The sequence below is a fragment of the Falco punctatus genome, assembly GCF_963210335.1.
Source record: "Falco punctatus genome assembly, chromosome: 4".
In the NCBI taxonomy this organism is placed as follows: Eukaryota; Metazoa; Chordata; class Aves; order Falconiformes; family Falconidae; genus Falco; species Falco punctatus.
In genome coordinates, this window is record NC_137583.1 from 69,154,196 (window position 1) to 69,178,803 (window position 24,608).

The window sequence follows — 24,608 nt, forward strand, 5'->3', positions numbered from 1 at the left end:
ACAGCATTTTATTCCCTCATATTCAATAGTTTGCTGGTATCATGTCAGGCATCATTTACTCAGATAAAATCCTTAATTGCTTTAGAATTCTTGATCTTGTTTTCAACACTTTCAGAACTTAATCTAGCAGTTAATAAATTAATTAGTCCAGTGACAGCAAGACAAACTAGATAAGCTCACTCTAAAAAATTATGCTCAGAATAATTGGCACACAATTTACCTGGGTTTTAAGCTTAGGGACAGAGATGAAATGCAAAGAAATACATAGCTTAACGTCTGCTGTTATGCTGTGTACAGTATGTATAGCCTTTTCCAGTGTGTTTGAAATCTGGTTTGATCTGTCTCATACAGCATGATTACTGTCCACCTCAGACAGTCTTTTCCTATTAATTTTGCCATGCAGACTGAAATTAAAACAGTGTGATTTTAAGATGGGGAGTGGTGACAGCAGTTTCTATTAAAGCCTGCCAATCCATTAAAAATAAAAGAAATAAAGCTTTGTTTAGTTCTCAGTTTTAGTTAAAGTGGAGAAGATACTCTGTCCAAGGTTTTCTGCCAATAAAACATGGAACATGCTTCTATAGAACTTCCTCTGTGCACTGGGATGCATGTCAAAGCTTAAGGCTGTGTTACTAAAAAGTGATCTTAGAAAAGGAACTCATTGTCTTACAGTATCTTTTTGTCACTGAAAATAAATTGTCTCGGCACATGTATCCTATATCAGAACCTCAGTGGGGGAAGAAGACTTCTCTGTTCCTTCAGTCTTGCAAACACAGCCTCAGACAGGCTAATTCACCCTGTGGAGAATGTAAGGCAGGCTAATGCAGATGGGGCTCACATGTAAACACAGTTGGTTCCTATGGTACTCAACCTGCTTCTGAAACTGTGGGGGTTCTACAGGTAGATAATTCTTTAGAGATTCAGCTCACAGTGGCTTGCTGAATTAATCAAGTGAAGATCCATGCTAGAACTGCACAATGCAGCTAGTGACCTAGTTCTAAGTGGATCTTCAATATGTAAGGAAGGTCTCTTTTGGATGGTCAGGATTATTGTCTTCATTCATCCAAGTGAACAAAAGAACTGGGAACAAAAACAGACTTGCTGCTTTTCATGGTATAAATTAGGACTTATCAAGGTCTCTGGTGCTGTGACAAAACTGCTGTCAGTGCTGAGCTGTGCATATCCTGCCATGCTGCTTCTGGAAAGATGAAAGTACAGGTGTGAAAGGATGTGCTAGTACAGGTGTGATATTACTAACTGCAGTTGCAAATAAGCATGTAGAGGAGAAAGAGACTGTGAATGCCACCGCTACTATGACTTAATGCAAAACGAGTATGGAGGAACAGAATAGATTAATAAATCTATTCTGCTAGCTATTCAAATATTTACATTGAGGGAAGCCAGAAATATTCAACTGAAGTGAGTAATCTTCTGTGAAAAGCTCCTTAAAACATGCAGTTTTGTCGAAGAAATTAAAAAATACATCCACTTTGCAGCGCTAGTGCTATATTTCACAGATGCTATATGGATCATAGTCCTACTATCATTTGTGATAAAGTTAGTCAGTGGTAAACTACAGCCATGATGCACCACTTCTCCCAGGAAGAGAGAACTAGGGTGCAGGATGAGGTTTCCTTCCCTTGCATCCTACTCCATAAATCCAGAGGCCTGTTTTTATTTTAATTACACCAAAGACAGCCTGAGGAGAGGGGGTTTAATGGCCAGCAGAACAATGATATGACCAGTTAATGTTTAGTGATGAGATTCACTCCAATGGGATGTAAAAACTTCATTTTACTTTACCCCTGGAGTTGTGAAAATGTAATGAGTTCATCAAAACTCAGATCAACTCAATGAATTTTTAGGACTCTCACCATGGACTTAATCTTAAAACAGAGATGAGACTCATATTCACAGGCCTAAAATTATAGGCTAATAAATAGTTACAACATAATTTTCTATGCATTTAATTTGTAAAAGCCTTTTTTTCCCAATTACTAAGCTATGCTGTGTTCATTGATTTCAAAGTCTTGTTGACTAATATAATTTTATTAGTTTATCAATGCCATGAAACCTTAAAAATTTAAATGCGGTAATATAACAGTAAGTTGATCATGCAATATCCTAAAACATAAACACACTACTGCTAAATGAATAAATTAACAAGGGATATTATTTGAATGCTTTATACAAGCTTTTCCTGATCAAGGTAGCTATTAAAGTTTACAAAACAAAAAATAATAAAAAAGGGTTATCAGCACTCACCTCCAGTGTAAAACCTATGACTTTAAAGCACTGTTCAATTGATTCAAACTGAGACTTATAAAAGCTATTGTTCATGAAATCTTGCACTATTCTGAAATGATCATTCTGCAGATATCTGAAAGAGTTGATAGATACAGAGTTAGAATGCAAATGAAGTTGTGAATTCAACACCGCATTCCTTAGTAATAAATTTAAGTAAAAATAAACTGCATTACCTGGGAGGTCTATATTCTGACAGTTTATAATGTGCCAGTTTTTTCTTTTCCGCCAGACCAGCATAAATATAATAAAAAATATGGAAATTTTTCTCTCCTCTGAAACAACAGAAACAACGAACTGCTTTAGTAACATAACTGTTACACTTAATGATGACATACATGCTATTATTAAATAGCTATTTTAGTAACAGGCAAGGCTCATGCAAACTGACAGAGGACTCTGAAAGAAGCTTTATTAGACAAGTTCCTGTGAAGTGAACACCCTTTCTGTGCCACTGTATACTTGTTTCGAAGCTGCCAGGGTGGCTGCTCAGAGCTACAACCAGCTAAATGCTGCTCTGCCTTTGATGCAATTGGTAGATGCTGGGTGAGATACGGCATGTTGCTCACCACTAGCATTAAATGGGCTGCTTAACCTCCAGTTATTTTTAAAAAATCTTCTGACCATGGGAGAGCTATACACTCCTGTTTCAATGAATCCAGTATGTTTGCTGTGCCCTTTAGCCCTAAACCAAGCACATAAGCAGACATTCAGCAAAAGGCCTTATGACTTGGCATCCTTTGCCTAACAATTAGGTGCCCAAACGCAGGACAGGAGGTTTATTGCACATCCAAGGTTCCTGTGCAACTTAGGAGGAAGAACTAGATGCTTAGATGGAAATTTGCAACCACCACTGAACCTTGAGATAGCCAAGTCAGTCACTATGAAACGGCAAAAAGGAATTGTGTTCAAAGCCCTGCTTTCTGCATAAACTGAGGTGTGTTTCAGGAGCACCATTACGTGCGTCTTTGAAACAGGATCAGAGCCCAATACACTCCTCTCTACATGGGGGGTGCCAAGATCAGAGTCCAGGGCCAACTTAGTTTGCATATTTTACTGTGGACAGTCAGTAATAGAAACCAAAATCAATTTAAGGAGTAGAAGCAGATCTCTTATCTTCCCCCTTTGCAACTTAACCATTAGGTTGCAGAGCCATGCTTTGCACACTCTCTGAAACCTCACTGTGTCCTGATGGTTTGTGCATTCTCTTGGAAAGGTAGGAGAACCTGTAGGTTCAAAATCTCTTGGCTTGACATAAGTCTGGAACTTGGGTCTCCCTTTTCTGGGTAATCAGTCACCACTTTTCTGCAAAAAGTCATTCCTAGCTCTCCACGTGAGTCTGGGAGTCAGGTTCTCCCAAACAGCAGAACAGACTGCCCTTGCAATGCAGGTACCTGAACGCCCGTTCGCTGCCCTGGCACAGCCACAGGGACCAGCCACACAGAGACCTCAGGGAAGAGGCTAACATGCTCCCACAACCAGCTTCAGCTGCCCTTGCAAGTTCACACCTTAAAATTTAACCTCCTACAGTGGCTCTCACATTAAACTGTTTGGTGGCATTTTCTTGTGAATCCACACATCTAAACAGCTACCTAAATAGCATTTGAGGCATGTAAATTCTTCACTATCTTCCTGTCTCCGTGTGTGGCAAAATATAAACTGACAGTCACAGAACAAACACATGAAAAGCGATGAAAAAAGTGGTATTTTGAGAAAAAAGCTGATTTTATTCTGAAAAAGCAGTTTCTGTGCTTATGTTCAACCAGGGAAAAACCCACAATTTCATAAAATTGCCTCTAACTTTAAATTTAGTGAAACATTCAAAGTGATACTTAGATACTTAGATCAGCAAGCAGAAAAATTTAAGTCAGTGATAACATTCCTTGTCTCAAATTTGGTTTTTCATATTGTTATTATGGCAGAAATAGAGTTGCCAAAATATTTTTTACTTGGATGTCCTATATTTTTGGATAGAAAATACATGTCAATATTTTAAAATAACTGGAAATGCCATTTAATTTTACTGTCAATTTATGTTATGAGATACACACATGACAGATGGATCTGTTCTGCATTTCGTCCATAACCCTTTCTAACCAAAATGGAACACAAGCATGTTGCAAGCAAACAATCAAACAAACAAGCTACAATATTTGAGGAAACGCAGAAGAAATAAATCCAAATGATATACTTGACATAATACTTCAAAATTCCACAAAGACATTTATAACTAAACTATTAGAAAGTTTTTAATTCTTTACACATTCTGATACACTTTATATATCATATATATATTTTCATGAGATTTGTTTAAATAACCCAGGAGGCAATGAAAAAAAAATCAGGAGTAGTTTTCAGCTAATTTACAGATTTATAAACTATTCATATATCATTTATGAGAAAAAATCCCAGTACCTTATTAATTTTCATGTTTTGATCAAAGATAATTTCCTGCATTGTAGGCCTACTCTGTAACACCCAACTGAGGTAAAATGTAATTTTTATACTTACACTGCCTGGTGAACAACTCTGGATTTTTCAAGGAGATACTCTGAAATCTGGGCTCCTACTACAGTGCCACCACAAGTGAATTTCATTTCCAAATATTTTCCAAATCTGCTCGAGTTATCATTGATGATAGTGCCTGCATTCCCAAATGCTTCTACAAGGTTATTAACCTGGAGGATCTTTTCCTGTAGAGTCCTGTTATTAGCCTGGATATGAAAGATATTACTTCAAATTACCAGTAATCACTCAAATATGTTCATTTTTAAGTGTTTCTTTCCTCTTCTAGTTGTTATTGTAAAGTGTGATGTCATCAGAGCAGCCATTCCCATGTGACTCATATGGAAAGAAAGACGTATATATCATGAAAACTCTCAGAATACAGCAATCTGCAGAACTAATGGCTGGCTGGAAGAGATCACACACATAATGACAATGACACCACCAGAACTAATCAGTTTCTGTGGTCCAGCACTCTGCAATGGCCAGCCTGCTTTCAGGATCCTTGTTAGCATCTGCTTACTGCTGCACGGCACCTTACCAACAGATCAGTTTGCTTGTATCTCACCTGGGACATGCAAAAATGGCATTTTATTTAGACAATTATGGTGACCGCTTCCCAGAATGAGCATGTCCCACTGACAGCAATGTGGTTGTAGAAGGAGGTGAAAAGCTACAAAAGTACCGTTAGGGTGATTTGAAGACAATTAAACAAGGGACAAAGTCACAGCCCTCACTGCAGTGGGTATTTCCTTGCGGAATCCCCAACACATTTTCAAGTGACCCTAGTTCAGGAGGGAGGAAGGGGTAGACAGATCTGCATCACATTCCAATCTAACTTTACAGAAGTCCTTTGGAAAATGTATTACAGTCTTGCCCCCTTGCCAGTGCCCCGTCCATAGGTTCAGTCAACTAAGCATAAGATCCAAAGCCTTACAGAAGCATCCCCTTTGAAACATACCTTGCCCAGGACAGTGAGCTGCTGGACCAGAAGATGGGCACTTTGTGTCTTGCCAGCTCCACTTTCTCCAGAAATAACGATACACTACAGAGAACAAGAGCATGATTCTGAGCTCATTACGTATCTCTCAGCCTGACAATATAAATAATTAAGACACCTCATATATACCTGATCAGAGTTGTATGTCACCATGGACTGATAACCTATGTCAGCAACAGCAAAAATATGAGGAGGGTTGGCAGTCCGTTTGGCTCCAATATACAGTTTGGAATGCTAAGTGTAAGAAAAATGAAAATGTTATCAGTGCCCCTTAACAACTTTTTTTTTTTTTTTTAAATCAGAACTTAGTTTTATTTTCAGATTAGTGTATAGCATGCTGAGGTTACCAGCAGTAATCCTTTCTGAGTGAGCTGTTACCATGCTCACTATACCATTAATCTGTATATAGTCAGTACTACAAGAACTGCTAAAAAAGACGAAACATACTTTGGTATGATGTCAGCCCTGATTATGCTATGAAACTCAAATTATTAGAAGAGAATTTAACGTTGCCAGACATCAAGGACCAACTTACCATAGAATCACAGAGGGGCGAGGGTTGGAAGTGACCACAGGAGACCATCTGGTCCAACCCCCTGCTAAAGCAGGTTCACCTAAAGCAGCTTGCACAGGATCACACACAGGCAGGTTTTGAATGTCTCCAGAGAAGGAGACCCCACAGCCTCTCTGGGCAGCCTGTTCCGGTGCTCTGTCACCCTCAAGCTAAACAAGTCCCTCCCCATATGCAGACGGAACTCCCTCTGTTGCGGTTTGTGCCCGTTGCCCCTTGTCCTGTCGCTGGGCACCACTGAAGGAGCCTGGCCCCAGCCCCTGGACACCTGCCCCTAAGGTATTTGTGTGCATCGGTGAGATCCCCTCTTGGTCTTCTCTTCTCCAGGCTGAACCGGCCCAGCTCTCTCAGCCTTTCCTCATCAGGGACACGTTCCAGTCCCCTCATCATCTTTGCAGCCCTCGGCTGGACCCTCTCCAGCAGTTCCCTGTCTCTCTTGTACTGGGGAGCCCAGAACCGGACACAGCACTCCAGATGCAGCCTCACCAGGGCACAGCAGAGGGGGGGTCACCTCCCTCGACCTGCTGGCCACGTTGCCCCTGATGCCCCCCAGGGTACCACTGGCCTTCTCGGCCCCACGGGCACACTGCTGGCTGACGGGCACCTTGGTGTCCAACAGGGCTGCCAGGCCCTTCCCCACAGAGCTGCCTTCCAGCAGGTCAGCCCCAGCCTGCGCTGGTGCGTGGGGTTACTGCTCCCCACGTGCAGGACCCTACACCTGCCCTTGTTGAGCTTCAGGAGGTTCCTCTCTGCCCAGCTCTCTGGCCTGCCCGGGTCTCGCTGAATGGCAGCGCAGCCTCTGGGCTACCAGCCGCTCCTCCCAGTTTGGCATCATCAGCAACCTTGCTGAGGGCACACTCTGCCCCTTCATCCAGGTCGTTGGTGGATAAGCTGAACAGGACTGGACCCAGTACGGGCCCTGGGGAACACCGCTGGCTACAGGCCTCCAGCTGGACTCTGCGCCGCTGATCACAACCCTCCGAGCTCTCAGCCCACCTCACTGTCTCCCCATCTAACCCACACTCCTGAGCTTGCCTGTGAGGATGTTATGGGAGATGGTGTCAAAAGCCTTGCTGAAGTCAAGGTAGACAACATCCACTGGTCTCCCCTCACCTACCCAGCCAGTCATTCCATCATAGAAAGCTATCAGATTGGTCAGGCATGATCTCCCCTGCGTGAATCCATGTTGACTACTGATAACCTTCTTTTCCTTCACATGCTTACAGATGACCTCCAGGATGGGCTGTTCCATCACCTTTCCAGGGATGGAGGTGAGGCTGACCAGCCTGTAGTTTCCTGGGTCCTCCTTCCTGCCCTTTCTGAAGACTGAAGTGACATTGGCTTTCCTCCAGTTCTCAGGCACCTCTCCTGTTCTCTATGATCTTCCAAAGATGATGGAGAGTGGCTTAGCAATAACATCTGCCAGCTCCCTCAGCACTCAGAGGTGCATCTCCTCAAGGCCCATGGATTTGTGGGTGTCAAGTTTGCCTAAATGATCTCACAATTTGGTCTTCCTAAACTAAGGGAAAGTCCTCCTTTCTCCATACTTTCTCTCTTGCCTCCAGGGTCTGGAAGTCCTGAGGGCTGGCCTTAGCAGTGAAGACTGAAGCAAAGGCAGTACCCAGTCACTCTGCCTACTCTGTGTCCTTTGTCACCAGGGCACCCACCTCATTCAGCACCCCACCCACATTTTCTGTAGTCATAACACAAATACCCGTATTTTAATGGAAACTTGTGTTACAAAAGAACCAAACCTAGATTTTCACACCTGTGAAGAATAAATATCTATGTTCCGAAATGGATTGACAGCAATGAGAATGTCCCCAACATATGTGTAGATCTGATCCTTGGCGTAACCCTTCTGCAGCTGCTCTGTTACTGTATTCTGATGGAGAAAGAATAGGAACATTGAATCACAGAGGGAAAAAAAAAACATTAGAAAATGCAGAAATTATTTATATAGTTATAATGAGTGAGGACAGATAGAGAAGGTATTGATAGTTAGGAATACAACTGTTCATGATCATAAATGAGTAACACTTTCAAACACACTGGTATTCCTAAATGCTTGTGTCCAAACTCACTTTGAACAATATATACTTATAGATCCCCAAGGGGCTGTAGAAAAATGAGTTAAGAAGTACTGCTTTAATTCAATTAATCAAAGGTTTCCATGAGACAGTCCTGTCTTCATTTCTAACACTATGGCTTCATCTAGCCCATCAAGCTAGAGCCATATGCTTGAATTCATAACTGCCATTACAGCTGCTCTTAACATTACTGTCATTTATGATAAGACACAAATGTTCAACTGTTTGGATCCTATTCATGTAAACAATCGGGCATCTTTCTATATAAATAACCAGCCTCTGCTGTGATTGTTCGTTGCTGTTGCGAGCCAGTTCCCCCTGAACCAAGAAAAACAAGGTACCCAGTTTCTTGACATAACTTCCCTCAGCTGCTTCTGCATACAGAGCTGGGTATGTAAAGTGCCTGGTTAGGTTTCCAGTCAACGTGAGAACTGGATGAAGACATTCAAACCAGCCTCAAGACTGTTCTGAGGTACATGTGAAAATATCCAGGCCCTATTTCCACTGGAACAGAATGACTGGCAGCTACAGAGGACTACAGAAGGATTGCTTTCCCTCCTCATCTATCTGTTCCCAGTGTTGTGCACTATGTTCTTTCCAGTGCACTTAAAACCTGATTTCTCAACAACTGAAGAGGTTAAATTTCCTTCACAGGAAAACCTAAGGAGAAAACCTGGGTTTTCCATTGCCTTGATAACTCTTCCCTTTTTTGGGTTTCAATGCCACATAGTTTTGGCCATAACTAGATTCCCATTAACAGAATTTTTTAGGGGAATTTCTGCCCTTTTTGAAATTATTTCTTGCACCAGTAGAAGGTCTCCTGGTTTGCTCTTCTGATGAGGTTATATAAACTGCAAGAAAAGTTTGCATGGAACAGTTCTGAGAAGCTGCTATTAATATGTAAAAGAGGTTTGAAACTGTATTTGATTTAGTAACATATCACATAGTCAAATAATGCCTTTAGGTGGAGGATTCCTGAGGACTTTCCTGAGAATGCTCTACCTCTGAAGAGATGGGATAATCTTCCAGCTTGTCTTGTTTTTTTGTGTGTCTTCTCTTTAGCTCAGATTTTTTATATGCTTCATGGCAAAAGACAAAAACCAGTTTTGCTAGCATATGGCTATTCCCAATTTTTAAAAAATGCTTAAATTTGAGTTTTGTGAGATAGACAAAGTTTGGATTAGCTCAGTAAATATTAACTAAACACTAAGCTACTATAACCCAACTCTTGGAAGATGGAAGATGTTCTGTGGGCTGTTAACATTATGCAGTTTACCAGCTCAAGAGCCACATTTAGTATTCTGGACTGACAAAGATACAATATACCAGAGAAGTTTTACAGATAAGAGAATGTGAATTACATTCTATGCACAGCCCGGTAGAGGAAGAATGACAGTTTCTTTACAACCACTGATGGCCTCTAAGACCTGCAGATAAAGTGCTGTGGCCCAATTCCTCTTTCTGGTTTTGAAGGTTAAAGCATAAACACAACAGATTTCCCCCCTCTCTTATGCATGTTCCCAGTGGACTGATTTTTGAACTTTGACAAACCAGTGAGATTTGTAACCAGTAATTTCGTCAAAAGTTCAACAGAAGACATTGACAGGATAGAGCCTCAGCAGATATGCATTGATCTCAATGCACCTCCACACCAAAGTAAGTCAGTGGGGATCCAGCCTAGGAAAGTATGGTAACCTAGTTTAAGACAACTCTAGATGTCCAAGCAACAGGGAAGAAGGTGCTTGTACTTGGACCTGAACCAATTTCAGGTTAACATATAATTGCAAACTAGATATTTAGGTGTAATAAAATCCAGCAACATAAATCCTGTCAAGCAAATGGTGCTACAATACTGCTTGGTCTAAGGCTGTAACTGCAGAGCATGTTTTAGCTTTGAGTTGGACTCACTCCTGACACAGTACATCTCATCTAAAATGTTTTCCATAAACTGGTAAAATGCCATTGTACACTTACACAATTGAAGTTTGACAATATAGTTGAACTTGAAAATCAACAGTTGAAAATCAACTATTGTGTTTCAATATGTGATTACCCCTCTTCAGGGAAGTGTGAAAAAGGAGGCTCTTACCTCATCCAGTACTTCCAGGGTTGCTAAATCATCTACTTCTTCCTGGTTTGAAACTAGTGACTTACTGTAGTTCCCTTTCTTTGTATGAATACGTTCAAATCTAGAAAAGACAGACATGTGATTTCCTAATGTAAGAAAACAGAGAAGATTTTGCAACTGTAACCATCTTGAAGGCAATTCAGCCAAAACATTCCAGCTTTGCACTTTTCCAAATTCAAACACATGAATGAATGAATAACAGGACAGGACAGAACTCAGTGCAACACACTCGTACTTGACAATTCAAAATCTATGGTTTGATCCCACAACTGATACCATGAAGAAATTTTCCACTGTACAGATCCCTGCTTGATCACTCGAAGTCTAGAGCTATGCAGTACAGGGTAAGAAAGAACACATGTATAAAGCATGTAACAGTCAAATTCTGGCACCTACCTGAGAAAAGAAAAATGATCCAGATAAAGATTATATATATGAAAGATCCAGGGGTGTATGATGAAACAATATGACAAGAATGATGCAGACAAAGCACTCAGGATGGAAACACTTCTAGCTTAGTAATGACAATGCTCTAAAGCCTGGCAATGACCACATTGTAGAGCAAAGTGCTACAGAACCACTAGGGTATGTGAAATACATCCTGACCAAGAAGAATTTTCTTGGACTCTACAGGAAAAAAATAATACAAAATAAGGAAAAAAAAAATCAGATTTTTTCTTATTGGGGTAAACTTCAATTAAATTTGTCTTAAAGTGGAATTATTTTTGTCTTTTAATCAAACCAAAGAAAATTTTATGCAATGTTACAGAGAATAGCAAGAACGTTCCCGGAGACTTGGATTGTTCTCTATCCAAGAGTAAAGGCATTGCTAAAAAAAGCAAAAGCAAAAGCAGCGAATGCAAGGTTTACAATTCATGTTATTTCACTTGCTTTATGAGATGGGGGAAAATCAGGGAAAGGGAAACTGGGTATGTAACAGCAGAGTTCACAAATTGAATCAAGCTCTGATGTATAATATGGCACAAGCACGGAAAGATTATCAAGTAAATCTGATATGGCCTCACTCCCCTTGATACTATATGTAGGAAGGCACCTCTCAAACACATGGAACATACACCTGAGGCAGCTGTAAATGCAGACAGCAGGGAAACCGTGTTGTGTGAAATGGGCAAATGATGCCCTTCCAAACTGAGTGCAATCAAGATCTGAAAGATGGAAGTGCAGGCATGAGTGCACTTCATCTAGCACTTCTTTCAGTTTTTCTTGTCTCTCACTATTGTTCTGTGAGGGTGACAGAATGGCATGTCCTCACCCAGGTGCCAGTAATGGCGCAGTTTCTTCCTCCCTTATGTAGATGCCAGGTACCACTGGGGTCTTCCCATTGTTCAGAGTGCAAAGGCAGGAATTTCACACCCACAGCTGACTAATCCTGCAACCTTAATATGAAGACACAAACATGTAAGACTTCATTTCAAAAGCCAGCCCAGTTTCACGGTCTCTGTGCCAGTATCGCAGCACAATATTCAGTGTGGAGGCCAAACGACCAGGAAGCACGATGAACAGAATGGATCAACAGTATCTACATTGCCCTGATAGAAGACAGGGACCAAGCCTTGCCAGTTTTACACCCAGCTGCTTTGCAGGCAGACTACTGTCAAACTGTTGTTAGGGCCCTGGAGCTGCATGGGAAAGCAACCCACTTCCAAATGTTTCTTTCAGTATTTAATACAGGACAAAAAAGACTGTTGTAGATATAGTTGTAAGGATGATGGTGAGGCTGAATTACATGGAAGTGAATAGCAATGGGAATACTACGCAGCACAGTCTCAGAGCCTTGCTACTGCCATGCAGCACAGAACATGCAGCACGTGGACCTATTCCATCATGAACAGTGCAAATAGACAAAAAAAGATGCAGGAGGAGCACATGTCTGTGGGGGAAGAAAGGCAGCTTTTGCTGCAATAAACCCATAACTGGGCTGTAATTTGGTATGTATTTAGATACGCTGAAGCAGAAAACACACAGGAAAACAAGCAGGCAGCATCAAAAGGGATGGGCCACGTGTAAAGGAACCACACATCTCCTAGGTTCAACCTCTTCTTCCCTTTCTTTTGGAACTCATTTATACCACGAGAGCTGCCCTGGTAGTACTGTCCTTGGAACAACACTGTGAGGCAATTTTTGGTTATATGTACACCCAGGTGGTATTAAATATGAAAATTAATATAAAAGGTAATATTTAAGATTCAAATTAACTTTTCAGCCTTGCATGGTCTGCTGCTGCTTGATTTGCATTCACCAGATAACAGGTATTTGCGCATTCAAAGCCAGAGATGCAGGCAAAATCCTACCCCCTCAACAGCAATCTGTCCCCACTATAACTCACACTCCTATTTCTGCCTCTTCTTAACAGTTTCAGTTGAAAATTTAAATTTGGACAGTTGAAACAATTTATCCTTTCTTCCTGCATGAAGGTAATTTTGTGTCCAGAGGATGCATCTAATACCAGTATGACTTTGAGAAAGACCTATCAACATGTACATGAGGGAAAGATGAGGGAAGTGCAAGACTATGTCAAGCTCTGCTCTGTTTTTTCCATTGCCAAAGGAAGACACAAAACAAGACATCTGTCAAGTTGTGTTTTCCATTTCTAGTGGAATTGTTACACATTGAACACATTTTTTTTTAAATGTTACTGCATATCAGTGAGAGAGTGATATTTCCCAATTGATTTGTTTCAATTACCATCTTTCATTTGATGTAGGAAGCTAAAAACTGCCTTGCAGGAAGGGAGGAAAACACTCCAGTCATGGAGACATTTGTTTGGTGGGTTTTTTTTCCTTTGAAGGAAACAATCTCTATTTATGCCAGGGAAGTTTAATTACATAAAATTGATTCTCCTGTAATCTTCTTCAGCTGACATTATAAGAACACTAGTGCTTGTTAAACCAGATTATATTCTCTATTCTCCAGAGTACAGCAGAACAGCAGTTTTGCAGAACACAGTATTTTTCTGCTTTGCTGTCAAAGGGCACAGACCCCTCAAGGGCAGTTATACTGCTTCACTTCCTAAAACTCCAGCCACTTAAAACCCCCCACATCAGTGCTGTTGGCATCAATGCTGAAATTTCATTATCATCATGCACATAGACATTGTGAACTGAAATGACCATGTTTCTCTGTTCTGTTCAGAAATTATTTGTTGGAGGCATTAGATCTCACAGCCATTCTCAACAAGCAATTCAAGCAGCTAAAGGCCAGAAAAATCAACTCAGTATGGACAAGAAAATGAGTCAATGCAACATTGTTTCTGGGCATTCTCCTTCATGCCCTACACATCCATCCTACACATCCATCCCACCCCCCCTCCCCCCACTTATCTTTCAAGATTCAGTTAAATCAAGATGAGGCAACTGCAGCTTTTTCTTCTTCAAATTGTCAGAACGTATTTAAAAGATTTTTGATAGTTCCAAAAATACCACAAAAAGGGAAGTGTGACTCATGATGCCCTGTTGAACTCTCTGCCTAAGCTGGTTGGAGAATCATCTATAGACTAAAAAGTGACAGGAAAAGTGCTAGCCTTACTCAGGATGAAAAGAAGAAACTAAACGTAATCAAATTTGCTGTAAGGTGAACATGGGAACAGCTGTACACCTCCCAGCAGTTACAAATAGCATTTAAAGTGACAAACAGAAAAGCACTAACACAGAGAAACCTGTACAGGATCTGTCATTGCTAGTGATTGTATTTCTCTGGAGGCTGCATACAGCAATATTAATTCACACTTAAAAGCAAAGTTTTGTCTTTGACAGATGTATCTGGTGAAATATGCTTAAATAAAACCATAGTCTTACATCTACGCAAAAGCTGTAGCTGAATTTAGACAAATGTATTGATAAGACTCCAGCTGTGCACAACGCTTTGCAGACAAACCTGCGCTCCCTCTATGCTTAAATGATTGTACAGCACTGGCTGCAGTCTCAGAGAGCTGTGCTCAAGCTCATGCAATGTTGCTGAGAGCACAGTGCTCCTCAGCAGAGCTACGGGGCTTTTGATTCAGAGATGGCCCACATCTAGCTAATTGGGTCATGTCCTGCTCTGCATGATCTGTTTGCCAAAGTCTGTGCTGGTTTACCATGCCCTGCAAAAAAGCTCGTTATTGGTACTTCAGAACAGCCTCGAGAAATGGCTGCATCCCTGACAAATTTCGGGGGAAAATATTTGTTCTTAACCGAGCAAATAAGAGATCTCTAAAAGGCTCATTGGGATTGGTTCTTTATTGCCCTCATGAGTCAAGCACATGCTCTACGGTCAGGATCATACTGAGAAGATGAAGGACGAAGCTCCAAATGTAAGCAATGCCTGGTGAGGTATTCCCCCTTCAGGAGAAATGAGTTGCTGAGCAAGTGAACTGACACAACAGTAAAGCAGCAGTTGCAGAGCATTACTGCCACGGAGACCTGAATGCAGGAAGAACTTCTTTCTCTTGTTTTGCTTCAGGAGGTAAACTATTCTTCATTCAGGCGTTGCTGCTGTCCATTGTATTATATGGAAGCATATTCTTAACCTGCTGTAAAGATGTGTACTAGCTAGAAGTGTAGGAGACTGGAGATCTGCTTATTCTAAGGCCTGCGTTGCCAGAAACAATTTATTGCTTCTATGGCTTGAGAGCAGTTTGCAGCACAGCCATCCTATACAGGAGTATCCTCAGTGCAGGAATTACAACTTCTTGTTGGTACAACAAAGCCCACACTGAGTTAGTCACAGGAGAGGAAGAAATGGCTCAAAATACTCAAGGTTTAGCCTAGAACTCCAAAGCCTCAGGTTTAAGCCCCTACTCTGATACATATTTCATCTGCAGACCTTGACCAAGTCAGCACTGGACTCTGTGAGCTACCTTACTCTGCTCCTCAAACTGACTTTGTCAAGCTAGTGTAGTGATGTCCTACCCTCCACTACAGCCTGTCCAGCAGAAATGAACTTGAAGGATTTCTGTCAGCTGCTTTCCCCTAGCAGGATGAGTCAGAGAGAGAGTGAACACCCAGAAAATAATTGACACAAGTCTGCACAATCAAGCGAAGTCATGGAAGGAAACTATATGGTACTCCTTGTTTTTAACCGGGGTGAATAAACTGACAACCAGCTTTGTGCATGTTGTACATGAACTTACCCCCTGAACCTTCCAAATAGTTAAAGAGAGAAATTGTTTAGCACCCTGTCACTGGATTTCAGTGCTACCCCTACATGGCTGATACAGGACAAAATCTTAGGAGAGTAACTCATTTCACCCAAAATCCCTTTCTCTGAATCATGTTGCAGTAGAATAGGTCTCTTACCCATATTTATTCAGAGGGCATATAAAGATGAGGCTCTTAACTTGGGGACCAGAGTCAGTTCCTGAAATCTAGGTGCAGTGAATATCCCTCACATATGCAGCTCATTCTGGAATGAGTCATAATTCCCAGAAAATACACACTGTACTAATCATTGCATATTTCTGCAGAGATTATTGTAAAAGCAGTCAAGATTAAGACAGCCAAACAATTCAAGATAAGTCTTTACAAGCCTGTCAGGTGTAGTATGCGACAGTTCTGAAGGTCGTTTCAAAGACAGCTATTTCTGTTGCAAAGTAAGACTCTTTACAATGCAGTTTTTCCCCCTCATTCAGCTTAGCAAGAAGTGTATTTTTAGAACAATTTTGGGGTATATGCTGCAGCACTGATTTCAATAATTATTTTCTTCACTAATTGTACATTTTAACAGCTGTAATGTGACTTACAAGAATGCAAGTACGTGATCAAAGGATTCACTAAAAATGAGGGGAGACTTGAGCAGTGTCCAAAGGTGAGTGATCAGGCTCAAATGACATTATTGTTTCTTCATTAGGGAATTTTTCTTGTTTCCATTAAAGATTGTGCAATAAATTCCATTATAATGCTTTTTGTGTCACTATCAACACAGAAAAGAATTGGAATACAGTATTTAAAGAGCTAGGTGGTCCTGAGGACTGGAGTAACAGATACAAGATAGAGTTTATTTAAAACCTCAAGATCATACTACTAGGATGTCACAGAATTTTTCTGGTGGTTGAAAGTTTATCAGTTTGAAAAGACTTAGGGAAAAGAAATATCAGGATGATTAGGAGTCATGAACTCCTCTGAAAAGAGGCAAATACCACCTTATGAAGTTGCCCAATGAAATAGGCTTTTCTTGCCACCGCCATGGCAAAGTCAACTCTTGCAGAAGCCCAAGGCACTGTCCTCATCAGGAATTCACAAATTAGAGAGAACTAAACAAAACCGCCAAAACTAATTGCTCTTAGTATGCAACTTTGCCTGCCTCACCTCCTCCCTAACATGAATGTATCTCCTATAGCTTACTTCATCATTCCAAAGAGCAGATTTTGGAGATGTTTCAGTCAAGATGAAACATTAGAGTTTCCAGGGATATTTTCTCATGGCTTTCCCGTTGTAATTTCAGCCTGAGATCTGAGCTAGGAAAGGTTAAGTTGCAGATATTTTTAGCATAAAGAAGTGATGACTTCAGAGAAAAATGTATTGGAAAGTTACTCAAAGTAAAAAAGTGGGATTTGTCCTGAATCATTGCTAGTATTCATGCTGTTTTGAGCCTTGAGTAGCACAAAAAATACTATAACAGACTTTTCAGAAGCTACTGAAGAAACAATAAAATCTTATATCATCTTCATTAAATCTGGAGCAGGTCTACAGCACATTGCTATTTAAAGGTTTATCAGTGTATGTTGAGATTTCTCTAGTTACTCAGGAGGTTGGTGGGCTCTGTTCCTCTTGCTAGGCGTCTAGAAAGGATGCAATACAATGCAGAACATAGAACTAGGTTCCTCTTCACTAGAATAACAATAATGGGAAGGTTCAGAGGGCCCAGTGCAATGCCCTAATGACTTGGTGACTCTATGTTAGAAAATACCTCAGGAACAGTGGTGCTAATGGGAGTGACTGTAGGGTAGCTCCACTCCGTGCCTAGAGATCACACACTGTTCCTGAGCAGACACAGTGCACAAAGACTGGATCTGAGGATGTGGCCTTCTGCAAAAACCTTTTAAGAATGTGACAAAACCTAACACAATCTCTTCTTTTTTGAACTATATCAACTACCCGTTCAGCAAACAACAAGATAAAATCACAAGCACATTAACAGATTACCACTGCAGAAGGCAGGCAGAACCTAATTACTCTTCAGCATGCTGGACAAAGAGGGTGATTTGATTTTGAGTGAAAACAGGAATCGTGCATACAGGAAAACCCAGTGGCTGGACCTCAGCTATTTACTTCCAGGCATTTTTCTTTTGAAATAGAAAATTTATTAATAGAGTTGAATTTGAAGAGGAGAGCAAACGAAACACATACTGAAAAATAACTGGATTCCTTAATTTCAACTTTAAGTCAATGATACCAAATTTCTTGAGTTTATATGCCATGCCAATTTAAACAACATGACACAAGTAGGAGGATTTCTTGCCTTGGTACAAGGAAGAGTTCTTTACTCCTTTAAACTACTTGCTTCCCAGTGCCAAGAAGCAGGAGAGTTATGCCTTCAAATTACGGACCGAGAGAGAGGGAGCTGGAGATCAGGAGGGAGCTTGACAAGGGAAGTTGCCAGCAACTGGTGAAGGTTCAGGAATTCTGCAGCAGGGCCCTAACACACCAGTGTAAAATCAGTCCCAGAACAGGATAATCAAGAAAAGAAAGCCACAAGATTTTAAGATCAGACTTCCAGGTGACTTGTCATCACACAGCCTATGTCTTGACTCTGAATCAGATGGATTGACATGGTACTTCTGTACAGACACTGCTTTTTACACCATTTCTTCTGTGCAGATTGAAGGTCAGAAGACACATATGATTAATATTGAAAGAATTTTAAAAGGTATGGTTACTGAATTCAAAGATCTTTGTATAATCTTTTTATCACTCAACAGCAGAAAGAACCCATGCTATTCTGTAGTAATGTCCTTTACAAGTCTGGAATTCCAATTTCTTCTTAAGTGAAATCATGTACATACTCTACTACATTTTCAGCTACTGGAAAATAATGTCTGCTTTTCTTGCTTGTACAGAGACAGCAACAGATATTAAGATGGATATTCTTACTGTTTCTAGGAGAAAGCTAATCTTTTTTGCAGGCACTGCTATGAAAGACAATCTTCCAGCAAATATAGTCAATAAACATGTTAAAGCTGAAGTGATTATAGGTACAGTGACTGTAAAATGTGATTTTTACTTGCAATATTTCACACTGCCTTCACTGATCTCAGATATTAAAAGATTTGGTTAAATCAATGCAAATGAGATTTAAACTACTATCAGCCTACATGTTGATATTTTAAATTGCTAAACTCAAGTATGGACCAAGCCATTAGCTTAACCATCCCATTTAAATTACATCATTAGTTAAATAAGTAAATTTTTTTGCACCATTTCAGATAATAAATTATAATTTTCAGAGAGAAAATTCTGTCTTCCTTTGGGAAAATGTATGTAGAAATTACACTTGATTAACTGTAAAAGCATAGAATAACTTCATCACATAGTAATACATTCCCTTAAACTCTGGTTCACGTGAAGATTGGTTAACAAATCAGTCTAACAAGATGGAGAAAGTACCAATAGATCATCCTGTTCCTGTGCCATTTGACTGCTCTATGCACATGCAAATTGGGTTACTCTGTGCTTGTATTGTATAGGAAAAGAAAGTTAATGTAATTTGCTTTAATGCAGTATTAACATGAAAAAAATGAAAGAATTTTGAAAAAAAGAATAGGACTTGAAAGAAAATAAACATGTAAGTTCTATAAAATGGGTAAAAAAGCTCAAAATACTTAATTGATTAAGAAATTTGATTTTCAAAAATTATTTAAGATTTGAAAGGACCAGCGTCACAAGCACTACCACAATCTCAATTCATGTAATTCAGTAGTTTGGACTTGATTTACCACATATCTTTTCTCTGTGTTTTATAAATACTTTAAAAAGTCTGGAATATGTTGCTGGTTTAGGGCACAGCACTGACATCCGATAAGCTTATTTCAACTCCAGATTCTTTCTGGATTAAGCAAATGTGAAGTCTGCACCATTCAGAACATACAAATCCAGCCTGAGGCCTGAATTTAAGCCAACTGCCTAGTTTTTTTACTGAAATGCCAGAGAAGGGAAACTACTGCTCACCCCACATCCACTTAAAAGTCCAAGAAAACTTGAAAATTATAATATAAAATACGTTTAGAAATGTATTTTTTATTATGTTCAAAGCACAGAGTGAAAGAAAATTCTCCATAATTGTAACTGAAGATTGCTGTATATATTGTGAAAGGAAATGTGTAAGCTTTTTCAATACAGATGATAATGCCAAAATGTCTTTTAAATTTTATGTTCCACTTAAAAAAACAAGAAAAAATTGTCATGCTTTACCTTGAAGCACAGGAGCACTCGCACCAGTAGTACATCAATACTAATCTACAACATTTCACATTTGAGATGTTACTTCAGCATACTGGGTGGGGTTTTTTAAATTGTAAAATTGAGCCAAGCCATTTTCAGTTGTTTTAAATAAAAGCCATTCAGAACTGATATTAGTAAATACTATTGGAAGAAAGAAAGTATGTAGATTTTTAAGTTTGCAAAACAAGGTACTACTGGTACTACTATCAGTCCTTTCAGTTGGTAGCATCCAATTCTTGCAAGAACCCGACCAGTTATTTTTAGCATACTCGAACTAAACATTAGCTGACCATGCAAATGTAAGAAAGTGCCAAACACTGATTTCACCTAACCTTAGCTTTCTGAAAGCTAGGATCCTAATCTGCATCTTGAGTCACAGGAGAAAGGGGAGGCACTTCTAAAGGTTGTTTCACCTCGTGTGAAGCACGATGCCCCACACCCCCACCCACTCCCCCTTTCCATTGGCTCCATAGTGGACCTCAAAGATTAAGCTCTCTGGTTTTGGCCGGCTAAAGTTATGAGAGGTGAATCTTTGAGCACGAGCCATTCTGAAACAGTGGAAGTATCAAAATTGTCCAGCTGGTCTGCTTTATAGCTACTTTTACCTTGCCTTTTCAGTGACTCCCATCTGTTGATGAACATCAATAAATTCCATGAGTTGCCTTTGTAGCATGTTTTCTTTTCCTTCAATTTGCTTAATAAAATCATGCTGTAAAAGACTAGATACGGTCGGACGCTTCTCATAATCTTTAGTCAAGCACCTGTGCTGGCAGAAAAAGCATATGATTGCTGAAGGATTGCTGTTAAATTCTGAAATGCTTGTCTGTAGTTTGTTCATGCCTCTATAATAAATATATCCATCTTAATCACAACAGCTCTGTACTGAAAATTGTTAAGATTTCACAGAATTGATGAGTCCAAGAAGTAAATTACTGCACTTTCAAAACTAAATATTCTTTATAATTAAGAAAAACAGAAACATCAAGTGTGTTAAGATGTCGTTATTTCATGTTTTAAATCTGGAGCCTCACTTGGAAGTCAAACTGGGTTCTCAAATCAGGTTTTTAAGGAAAAGTATTAGTAGCAATAGATTTCCACAGAGAATGCAAAGATATTTTACACATGACATTTATATATGTTCCATATTCAGCTACAGTGGTCTCAGTTGTTACTCACTTGTTAATGAAGTCATTGAATTCAGGTGACCACAGTTCAGGCTGCTGTAGTGTTGGAGGAGGATTCCTGCAAAGGTCAGTTTGATGGTAAGTTAATAAGCTACTCACTTGACAAAAAGAATGCATGAAGGCAGGCTGAGTAATGAGTTTTAGAAGGCCACTGAAAAAAGATATTGATTTCCACTGGTAAAATGAGCATGGACAGATGATACAATGCCTCACTGGTTCTCCTACTTTACATAACTAACAAGGAGAAATAGCATGGAGATGAGCTACCAAGCATAACTAACTAAGAATCACTGTAATTTTTTCAATCAAATCAATAAACGGAAATGAAACTAACAACCCATTAATCACTATTCACTTGTAATGGCAAGTTTCTCTTTTCAAGCCTGAAACAATACACCTTCTTAAGAGAATTAAAAAAAAAATTATATCTATTTTAAGTTTTCCCAGAAGGACTGAATTAATCAACTTGCTGAAGAGAGTGTCAGAAGGAACTAGCTCTTTATTAACTGCTTCTCATTTATCAGACGAAAATTAGAATTGAAGGACTAAGTACAGATCTATTGTAAATAAATACTACTACTTTCTTTTCTGTTGTTAGAGCTGTTTATTCTAGGTGTTAATTTGGTTCAAATTGTTTCAATAGTCTTCCATTCAGAGGTGCCATTTTCACTGAGTATAATCATAAAGACAAAAGGAATGACCTATAGACAAGGTGATTTTTCTATTCTCAATCATCATAACTGCTTTTCTTTAAGTGACGCTTAACGTTTACTCTATCACCTTCAGGTTTTACTTAATGGAATGAAAGGATGTTGATCTTATATGTGCTCCAGGGCAGGAAGGTGCCCAGTATTTATAAGGGCATAAGCCAGATGTTTTTCTGAAGGCCTAGCTGAAATGACTGACCGCAGCAGTTTGTAACTGCTTTTCTCATAGCAAGTAAAGGTAAGAAGAGCATTCATTCTCTTCCAAGTCAGCCAAGATTTCTTAAACCTGAAGGTAATTTAAACTTGTTTGGGTGACTTGGATGAGGACTTGAAGAACTCATGTGTACTATGTGGTCTCAAATATTGTGGTATTGCTCCAACTGTTAAGAGTGAAATCCATGAACTGTTGTGCAATCATCCTCTACAGACTTTGAGATTGATGTTCTTTGAAACACTGTAAGTGGCACTTTGGGTACTTTTATCTCCAGCTTCAAAGAAAACATGAATGAAGCTGCTATTTGCACTGTCTGAGGACAGCAACACTGGAACTGCCAGGAGCAGCACAAACTAATGAAAAGTGGCAGTTTAAATGTATGTGAGTGGTGGAAAAATACTTTGCTTCAAAGGACATGAGCTAACTCTTGAGGACAGGTATGGGGTCTGTTCACCACAGTGGCACACTCAGGCTCTGTATTGCCATCATTAGTCACTCTTTGTAACAGAATATACGGGACCCAGCTAAGTCCTGTGTTCACGTACATTGGGCATCAGTCCACTCAGGAGAAGGCCTTATGGTTTCTTCTCAAACATAGCCACGGACAGCTATGAACTTCTCAATGTGAACACATCTGAAGTACAGTCTGCAGAAAATACAGCTGGATAAAGTTTTTCTAACCTCCTCCTAGCATAAATAATATGAAGAAACTTCACCAACTTATACAGTCTAAGTTTGAAGAAAGTAACAGTTAAGGGAAAAGTTCAGCCTAACCCGGCAGGAAATAAACACATCAAGATATTACCTTGGTATTTTGAAAAGTGCCCTCATAGGGTGCAAATCAGCAAGGGGTGGATCTCCATCTCCCAACTCTATTGCAGTAATACCCAGTGACCATGCATCACATCTGGCATCATAGGAGCTATCTAGCTGCTGCTCACAGGCAATCACCTGTTGGAGTAAAAGACTGGGATGGTCATTTAATGGTCAAATGTCCAAATTTAGGAGTACACCCACAGCTAGGGGAACCCCTTACAGGATGGAGATACTTGGTGAAATAAACAGGTTTGCACATATTTAGCAAGCTAAAGCATTCTGTTGCCAAAAAAAAGCAATGCTTAAACTAGAGAAAGCAGATGTCCATGAACACCAGGTTCTCTGACCAGATGTTCCCTGATCTGACAAAATGGTGCAAATCCTTGGCTTTTTCAGCTGAAGGTAGTAAACTGCAACCCTTGCCTGAGGGAAGAAGGAAACTCAGCAACCCTAAATCTCTTTTCTGTGGATTATTCCTGAAAAGTAACTAATGGAGCTCTATTGCTCTCTCTATGAAGTGAAAAAAGCAGGAAAGCAGAAGCTGAATTCACTGTTTCCTGCTGTGTCTTTATTCAGCCAAATCAGCCAATTTCAAGATCAAGTTAATTTCTCAACAATGTGTTTGCCACTGGATTATTGCAAATGTATTTAGCGTCATATATATCTCAGCTCATCCACAGTGCTGGATGAATCTAGAATTTTTCCTCCCATTTTTCAACACATTAGTTGGTCTAAACTAACACGTATGCTGTTAGCTATGTGGCTAGACCACTGTGTATAAACAGAATATGTTTATAAAAATACATGTGTACAGAGTCGTTTCAAGTGCTACAAACATATGTATACGCATGTATGTGCACACAAGTAATGTAAGTACATAGGTTTATTTATAACGAAATATTTTTCCTGCCTCAGTTTAAAATATATCTTTATATGCTTCAATTTCAGGCTGGAAAAATCTCCAAAGATATGTAGTACATCTTATTCACTGATAATAGCTTTGTCCATTTCTTGCTGTCAGCTACGGATATATAGTATTAAAAACTTTTCAGGTGTAGAAATCAAAAAATAAAAGCTATAATGTATTACAGTACCACCCTGGGCTCTTTCCATCCATGGGGAAATGTGACAGCCATAGTTTCAGAGTCTGGAAGGCTGGAAAGGATCAGTGATAGTATTCTGCCTTCTTTAACACTTTCGTAAGCAATTCAACATCTTGCTCTCTGGCTCTAACCTTGTAATTTCAAAAATAAATCCCATTTTAACTTAATCTTTGCAAACATGTAGGAAAGAAGGTTTAAAACACTTTAAAAAATGACATTACTATTTCATTTGGCGAAAGTACCAGTAGTCAGGAAGAAAGACAAAGAAAGAGCAGAAATGCAGAATGCATCAGCTTGAATACCCGTGACAAAATGTTTTGAAACATGAATCTAACCTCTGGAGCCATCCAGAATGGGGTGCCCACGGAGGTGTTCCGACGGAGTCGAGTGCTGGTCAGCTGAGCAGACACACCTGGAAGAACGAAGGGAAGCTATAACCAGAGCAATTGCTATTTCCATCCAAGACAGCCCTTCTGAACGGTGACATCCTTGTCTTGTCATGCTATTACTTCCTCTGCAGGTGAATCTCAAGTGCATTTTCCCAGCTCC

General features: G+C 39.8%; 1 protein-coding gene across 13 annotated transcripts in view; it reads right to left on the reverse strand.

The window, feature by feature from the left end:
* MYO3A (myosin IIIA) overlaps window positions 1–24,608 on the reverse strand; it is a 145,008-nt gene that overhangs the window by 50,716 nt on the left and 69,684 nt on the right. For 8 of the 13 annotated variants that reach the window (XM_080386051.1, XM_080386050.1, XM_080386049.1 and 5 more), the window contains 11 exons: window positions 24,395–24,471; window positions 22,946–23,091; window positions 21,212–21,277; window positions 20,641–20,796; window positions 10,560–10,659; window positions 8,149–8,265; window positions 5,939–6,043; window positions 5,771–5,854; window positions 4,816–5,018; window positions 2,481–2,579; window positions 2,266–2,380 (listed from right to left, as the gene is read on the reverse strand). In XM_080386051.1, coding sequence (XP_080242177.1) covers window positions 2,266–2,380; window positions 2,481–2,579; window positions 4,816–5,018; window positions 5,771–5,854; window positions 5,939–6,043; window positions 8,149–8,265; window positions 10,560–10,659; window positions 20,641–20,796; window positions 21,212–21,277; window positions 22,946–23,091; window positions 24,395–24,471 — 1,268 coding nt within the window. Of the gene's footprint in view, window positions 1–2,265; window positions 2,381–2,480; window positions 2,580–4,815; window positions 5,019–5,770; window positions 5,855–5,938; window positions 6,044–8,148; window positions 8,266–10,559; window positions 10,660–10,683; window positions 11,996–20,640; window positions 20,797–21,211; window positions 23,092–24,394; window positions 24,472–24,608 lie in introns of those variants that run through there. The other 5 variants (XM_080386054.1, XM_080386056.1, XR_013927912.1 and 2 more) reach the window with 5 other exon arrangements.